This window comes from Temnothorax americanus, unplaced genomic scaffold, assembly GCF_048541705.1.
Source record: "Temnothorax americanus isolate GAGA-0224 unplaced genomic scaffold, ASM4854170v1 Scaffold22, whole genome shotgun sequence".
NCBI classification, from domain to species: Eukaryota; Metazoa; Arthropoda; class Insecta; order Hymenoptera; family Formicidae; genus Temnothorax; species Temnothorax americanus.
The window spans coordinates 549404-557824 of NW_027509360.1; the positions used below are offsets into that span (position 1 = coordinate 549404).

Sequence of the window (8421 nt, forward strand, 5' to 3'; positions counted from 1 at the left end):
AACCGATCAATATATGCATACGTCATAGAGAACACACGTGCACACAACCTACATTCGAAAAATTATTCTAATTCTACGATACTGTGTTTCAGGGAAACGCCCAATGAAATTTCGGAAGAAACCCCCGATCGATTTTTATTTAGCGCTTATGATACTCGTCCAAGCGAAATATTCACCGCCGGGACATAAAACGCCAACGTAATCTCGGCGAATTTCGATACTCGACGGTATCGAAATTGCAGGCGCACGAAAGTGCGATCATAATCTTTCGAAAAGTGTGATTTGGCTTTCGAAAGATTGTCGTGCAGGCGTGCAACTTAAGATAATAATTTTATTTTTGTTGAGTTTGCGCAATATAAGACTTATCGTAACCTTTGTAGCCGAACTTCTTGCACTTTTTCTTTATTTTTTTCCAGTAACGTTTAATTATATATACTTATTTCATTTTAAGTACAAAAAAGTTTAACGTAGTTAAACAGCTACAAAGGATATAGACTTGCAGTGTCTAACAAGCGTAGAATAAAATGAACATTTCGACAAATCAATTATCTCTGAGTTGCATGTACAATATTCGTAAACAGACATAATCTCAATCTGGCTCCCAAAACGCATCGGAGAAACGCGACAATTTACAGACAAAACGGTAATAATAGCAATTTTTGTTTCATCCTGAGGAAATATAAATATATAAATGCTTGCGCACATTTTTCTTTTTCTTTTAATTTACGCTAATTTTCTTGACAGTTTTTTTCTCTATTCTCTATTTCGTTCTTATTATGTCATCTTATTTTAATATTATGCCATTTTGTACGAACATAGTAAAAATATATTTTATACATGAAATATACATATATTTATATATAACGTAAAAAATTTAGAATTTAGATAACAGATAATATTCATCAAAATAAATAAAAAATATTTAACCAGCGTAAGTTGAAAAAAATAATTGACATAAATTAACCAAAGGAAAAGAAGCATGGCAATAGATGTAAGAAAAAAAACTTAACATTAGCCAATATAGCCATATTGTAACAGAAAAGAATTGTAATAATCAAGAGACACGGTAGTGTCTCGCGCCAAGTTACAACGTACGAAGGGAAAATGGAGACAAAGCGCAATGAGAATGATTAATAATTCGGTCCTCACTGTTCAGCGTTTATAGCAAGTACGTTAAGCGTCTCCGTGTCATCGGTCTGCGTTAAATCGACAGAATTTTGTCAATCCTCACTTCCAGTCGCTCACCTCGCTCACCTTCCGTCATCTCGGATACAATCGGCAGCGTCCTGCACTATCCACTCCACCGGACCGTTGATGCCAGCGGCTCGGGAAGATGGTAGATATTTCGCGTTTCACAGGAACGAAGTAGGGATGGAGAATCGAACGGACTGGATTAGGAGCGCGTTATTCACCTCTCACGCGGTTTACCGCGACTAGATATTGCTGCCAGGGTAAAATCTCTCTCTCTCTCTCTCTCTCTCTCTCTCTTTCTCCTTCTGCCCGCGTTTCCCTTTCCCTTTCCCTCTCGCGCAACCAGCTCACCCTCGCTCTTTCCCTTTCGGCCCAGTAGCCACCCTTTCGTCTGTCCCTTTCCCTCGTCCTCGTCGAGGCAGCATGCGCGAGATGCGCGCTCGCGGCCACCCTACCTTCGCCGGCTCTGCCGCCCATCCTTCACCCTCTTCGCCACTCTTTCATCCCTCGCTCTCTATCTCTACGTCTGTCCCTCTTGTCCGCAAAACTCTTCCTTCCTTCGGTTAATCATTCTCTCTCTCTCTCTCTCAGTCTTCCCCCCTTTTAGTTTTCCCTCCGTTCGACCACCCACGTGCCCGTTGTTGTTCACGAGGGTGAGACAACGCTCGGGTAATAACACGCGCCCATCATCCCAGGGAAACAAACGAACTGGTTTATATAGTTTCAATTTTTCTTTCGACACGAGTAGATGCGCGCTGAAACTTCAGCGTTCAACCATGAGATGGTCTTCTTCCCCAAAAAATGGGGCAGCATTTTATTTCACAATTCGCGCTACAAAATAGAAAGATGATTTCGGAGAAATTCCTGATAACTCAGGCTTCCCGATAACATGAGGGTGATTCAAAAAAAAAGTTCTGTAAATATTGAGAATTATGAGTTACTTAGCTATTCTAATTTTATATTTCCTTTGTTTTATTTAAGTTAACACAATATAAAAGGGAAATTCTTTTTCTGCCTTTAGTCTTCAGTATCTGACTTGCGGGTACAGTGTCATATCATGACTCGTTGAATGTATTTGTAAGAGCTTTATTCACCTGAAGAGGGTTCGAATTTGGACCAAAATGTCGTTTTATTAAACGTCTATTAATAAATTTGCCAGTTATGGTCAAGGAAGTTTGTTCATTTTGATATTTTATATTAACTGGCGAAGAAAGTTTCCTATCATTATTGAGAATTATAATAAGCAAACGTCGCTTGTTCTTAAATTACCGACAGATTTCTGTCCTGTGATAAAAAAATATCATATTTGTATAATCAAAACGAGGTATAAAAATGGCAATGAGAGCCAAGCGCAGTAAGTAGGACGCGTATATTTTTTATAAAAAATAATTCTTGTAAAAACTTTTGTAGATATAAGATAAGTATCGTCAATAGTATATAGATAGCGTAGTTCTTTCAACCGTCCTTTTTTTGCATCTCTTCAGCGCAATTATAATATAATATTAAACATAGATAAAATCGTAACGCAGTTAAAAGTGTACAAAAAAAAACAAATTAAAAAATTAATCGTTAGTATAAAATTTAATCGAAGGTCTCTTACGTCATCCTATAAAAAGTAAAGAATTCTGTATAGTTTCCGATGTTTCATATTTTTATCGTATTTAATAATGTCCATATAAAAAAAATTAAAAATAAAACGTGCTTTGGGACTTCTCGCATTCATTTTCATTGCAAAGAGCGTAGGCAAAGATAACTGTTCGTATCACCAGAGATATCAGAGTCATAAGGTAATTTTTTTTTAAAGATACTTTCGGATTCTCTGAGAATTCATAATTCGCAGGAAACGCGCTAATTTTACCGCAGTCTTTATGTACTTGTTTATATCGTATAAAATGTTCGTGCGTGCTAGATCAGCTAGATCATCGTCGGAATGGTCATTTACAGGTGCTCGACTGTTATCATCGCCCGATCAAATTGTGAAAGTCGAAACAACAAAAGCTTATCGAGAATCTATCGGGGACTACTCGACGGCGGCGACGGCGACAGTGTTATACATCGCCCCGAGGAAAACAAGGCGACATTACGTTCGTCGCCAGCCCCTAGGGTAATTTCTGTCTCCGTTCTGGATATTTCATTCGACTTATTTTCCCGAGTATAAGCATCAGCCGCGTGCGACCGGCCGGTCGACGCGAGCTTATAGCGAGTCTATAGAAAGCGCTGTAATACAAGGTGAATATGCTAATGCGTTCCAAGTTCACGTATTCTTGTAAAGGGTGTACCAGATCCAGTATTTCTTTCGATTAATTTAGACTTCGATTTTTCCTCGATGAAAATGCCGAGGGAAATCGTCGTCGGTCATTCCGGTAAATTTGACGACGCGAGGATAGCTCTCGAAATCATTTTAAGCGTGTTGTATAAATTTCTAAACGACGGTAAAAACCAAACATCAATAATTTAATATTATTATTAATTCTCATATGCCAATATATTACATACGAATAACAAAAATCACAAAGATCACATTAAATTAGATTAAATTACGTACGAAAGTTAAACTAAAATTCTTAATTTTGTATTTGTAGCATTACTAATGAGACTACATATCTGTAGTAGTGTTCATAATATAAAAACTGAAAACCGCTGAAAAATATCGTAATCTAAGATTTTTTTCCGTCGTTCTTTTACCTCGAAATTTGACTAATTAATTAATTAATTACAAGCAATTATTAAATCACGCTTGCCAATATTATTGAAATTTTGTCTATCTCATCCGTCGAGTTATTAATTACTGTATTAATATTAAAAGTACATCAAACATTTTAAAGTAATAAATATGCATGGATAAAAATCATTTAAAATTGATTGAAGAGTATGTCGATCTGTCATCGGTTTTCAAAATTAAAGCTCTTTTTCACTTTTCTATCGGTAAACATATCAGAAATTACAAGCGTCCTGGTTATTTCCGCGAAAGAGAAATTAATATAAAGAAATACAATCGACCCAAATATTTTCAGGATAAAAAACAGATCTGGACAACAAAACTGCTCGTTTCGGGATGTTAACGACACGGAAAGAACGGGCGGCCAAGATCAGCCGTATATGCGCGGATTTTTTCACCTGAAACGAAGCGAGTTGCCCCCGTAGCCGATTGTTCCACTTACTATGTTTGACGCGCGATTATTACTGATCACCGACAGCCGTGAGACGGTAAAATTGGAACGCTTTATCGCGAGCCGCAAATTATTAGGTGACACAGGTATGAGAATACTTGGCTCGAAATGATTTGACAAGAAATAGAAAAGTACGGACGACAGCGTGCCGCTTCTTTTCACAGGCATCTTTGCGAAGCGATAATACGCTCTACTTCCAACAGCCTGAATTTCACGAGAGCATATAGCTACTATTTTCGTCGGTATTAGTCTATAATTACAACCTGATGGATGCTAAACGCGCGATTTCGCATTTATTCCGCGAGTTTCAACCCGATAATAAAGGGAAATTTAGCTATACCCTTCTATCGATGTCTTGTTAAAAGTTTGCCATGTCATATGTATATATATATTTTTTTTACTGATATAAGCAACTTGAAGATATATATATATTTGACCGAAACAGTAGGGAATAAGAGATATATATTATTTGCTGAAAAATTTAAGAAATATATTCATATATTCCTTAAATTTTTTACATTTTGTAGATAATCACCAATCAGTTCTAAGCCCGCCCCCAAATCAGTTTTTTTTTTTTTAATAAGATAAAATCAAACGATAAAACTATCGACGGACTATCGTACAATGTTGAAGTTCGGCCACATATCAAGAATGACCTTCTTTACACTCGTGAAATAATTCATTTGTCGAGCCTATAAGGTTGAACAACGATGTTATAACCTTTCGTCTGACTTCCGCCACGTACACGCTCGGCATAATCATTAGTATTAATGGTTACATTCGTGAAACGAAAATGACGCGCGTATTAATGTTCATCGGTTACACATTTTTCAAAATAATTTCAAGATAAAACAAAAGAAATGGATAAATAACGACAAATAAATAAGGACAAAGTAAGAAGTAAAACAAACCAGATAAAAAAAAACACTTTCTTTATATCTGAAAAACAGACTAAAATTAGGAAAAATAGAATAAAATAAAAGTAAAGAAAAAGAATTATAAAAACTGTATACGTGCGTCACACGTTATTCTTTCTTTCCCGCTTCGTAATCGAAATTAGGATATGGCATACAAGTTCCATCGTGCAAATTTCTCTGTTATACAATAATTTAGTTGTCGTAAAGAACTCACATCCAATAATCCGTTTGCGGATGTCGTCGGGCCGGGTGTTAATCTGCATCGTTGATCCATTGCTGTTGCTCATGGTCGCCATAGGTATATCGGTGGGATTGACGCGCGATTCGAACCTCGCCACCTGGATAAACAAAGACCAGTAAGTAAATAATAGAATTCAATTAGCTTTTTCATTATACTTCGATATAACGCATTTCATTATTATTAATACATTGCAATATGCGTATAAAGTGCGACGCGCTTGAACACGCACTTATTTGATTTTATATCAATCTTCATCTCTTTTACATTATACACTTAGAATTAATAATTGTTATAAAAATACCGTTTAAGAGAGTTCTCTTCTAAAATCTTAGTCCTATATATAAAAAAAGATTTGCAAAGGCACCGTAGAAATATTACATCGCCAAGATTGCAATATATATGTCAACTTGGTACAAACGTAGATTGCAGAATTGTTAAAATGTCTGCCTTAAAAGGATCACAATTAACATCGTGACATTGTAATTTGTCTTATATAAGTAATATTGTTGTTGCAAACGAGCAATAATATTGCATAACAGAGAGATCCATTGTAATCCGAAGAAAACGATATAGCTTTAATATTGCTCGTAATATTATATAATATTATCTTGCATGTAGACGCAAAATGTCTATTATCTAAAACAAATCTAGAATTTTCATGAAATTTTAAAGATTTGATAAAACTCATGGAATTTTATCATATCTTTTCTTGGAAACTATCTCTTTGAAGATCTTATTGTCATGTCACAGATATCAAGTGCTGAAATTTTAATATCAAAGTGCTGTATAATCTGTTTAACATTTTTTCGATTTTTCGATATAAGCTTCGTTTTCTTTTAAACCTATCTTTACGATACATCATGTTAATACCACCCTTGTATTCATATAACAAAGAATTATCAATCCTATTATATTCGTTGGAGATAAAAAGACCAAAGTTTTACGCAAAACTCCTGTGTTCTTCTCTCACTCGTATTTTTTCAAATTTTATACTTGAGACGATTAACTCCTCGTTTCTTTCCCATTTAATATTCTCCAATATGTAAATTTAAAAAAAAAAAAAAAAAAAAAGGAAGAACCAACATAGGGTAACTTACTTTAAATTTGCCTTGAAAAATGTTCTAATTTTGTTTAAAAATTAACATAAAAATACCTGATAAAGAGAACTCTGAGAAAATTTTTGCCAAGATTCGAATAAGCGTTTCTGACTAATCAATTACACTTTTCGTTAGATAATAATTGCTATCTTCCTTTATAGTCGTCACATATCGTATCGTATGACGCGAAACTTGATCGCGTCTTCTATACATCCGCCTGTAATATTATATTACAATTAATTATAGCTTCTATGTCACATGTTAAGTTGGCTATTATTTTTGGAAAAATACGCACGGAGAATGACAGAATTTTTTTTTTTTTTTTTAATCGATTCGTTAAATGTCACCGCTGTATTTACAATATTATTGCATTATCGTAAATATATCACGTCCAAATATTAACTTCGCAATTATTTTATAGAAAACACGCACATAGAGCGCGATAGAGAATTCTTTTTCCAAATCGATCCGTTAAACGTCACCATATGTCACCACATTGTTTACTTCGTCGCAAACAAATTACGTCCAAACGTTGCAACGTCAATAAACCGCGATCCTTCGGAAGATGAACGGAACATTTCGACCACATTCGCTGGTGCAGCGGCTGCGGCGCGGCGTATACCATACGCAATACAATATTTGCAATCTCACGACGAAATACCTCCGCGGCCGTCCCGCGTCGTGCGTTAATTTTTTAACTGTCGCTTATCGCGGTATTTTCACAATATATTTTTAATCGGCGTTCCCGAGATATTTGCTACAATATTGCCGCGACCTGGTTACTTTACGATCCCGTGTGTCAAACCGCTCGAACGAAGATCACCTCCGATGCGCGGCCAACGCAACGTTTCTGCGCGAGCGAGATAAACGCGCGGAAGCCGAGTGATTGATGGCACATCCGCGATACCGCGCTCGCACCTCCGCTCCCTAGTCCCTAGTCGGTGCCACGTGACGCGGTGATTAAATCACGTCTTCGATTCTCGGAGCACGAGCACGCACGCGAACCGTCCGGCCTGAGCCTCTCCTCCGTCCAGCTTACTTCGCCGGGAATGCCGCGCCGGGATCGCACAGACGCGCAAATTCGCGATGCCGAGAGGTCGTTCCACTCTCTCTCTCTCTCTCTTTCGCCCGTCCTTATCCGCCTCTGGGGGAGCATCCCTCTCGTCGGCAGGCGGAAAGGATCAAATTCCGTCTTTTTTTTTTCTCACTTGTCAATGACGGGCGACAGGGAACAACTCAATGGGAACAACGAGCTCGGATTCGCGAGGAGAGCGGAGAGCGCGATTTTTGTTTTGTTTTCTTTTTCCATCACCTTGCTTCACTGTGCCGACGACGCGTAACTTGTTGACGGGGGGTGTAGAATAGGCAGGACGGGAGTGAAGTCGTCGTCACGGCGTCGCGACGCTTTATAGAACGAGAACGGTCCGGGCGCCGCCCCGACGAGCGGGTAGTGCACGCGACTTTGGTGCGCCTCGCGGGTACGAACCGTAGCCGTCCGTTAATAGTCACCCACACCCACACCCCCACGCCCGTCGCCCGCGTCGCTCGTTTCGCACGTCCCGCGCGAGCCTAATTTGCGGCAACATTGCCGCGCGAAATTCGTCCGCAGATCGGAACGAGAATATTTCGTCCCGCTGTGCATGGGCGTTCTTCCCTTTGGTTTCAAAATTACTACAATTTATCCGGATATATTTTACGATTACTTTTGTAATTGAGAAACTCATTTTTTTTTTAATTATTATTAGGGATTTTATTCGTACGATATTGCTAAAATGTATTTTTTTATGCAAAATATTGCTGATATT

At 37.8% G+C, this 8421-nt stretch overlaps 1 protein-coding gene across 15 annotated transcripts in view; it reads right to left on the bottom strand.

Moving 5' to 3' along the window:
• The window catches only part of LOC143898083 (band 7 protein AAEL010189), a 17291-nt gene extending 9200 nt beyond the window's left edge, over nt 1-8091 (bottom strand). For 2 of the 15 annotated variants that reach the window (XM_077407193.1, XM_077407188.1), the window contains exons 1-2: nt 7929-8091; nt 5493-5616 (exon numbers count right to left, since the gene is read on the bottom strand). In XM_077407193.1, the coding sequence (XP_077263319.1) occupies nt 5493-5574 (82 nt within the window). In that variant the 5' untranslated portion in view covers nt 5575-5616; nt 7929-8091. Of the gene's footprint in view, nt 1-1245; nt 1450-5492; nt 5617-6672; nt 6834-6911; nt 6927-7048; nt 7226-7277; nt 7865-7928 lie in introns of those variants that run through there. The other 13 variants (XM_077407201.1, XM_077407200.1, XM_077407199.1 and 10 more) reach the window with 11 other exon arrangements.
• Between the last annotated feature and the right edge of the window lie 330 nt (nt 8092-8421).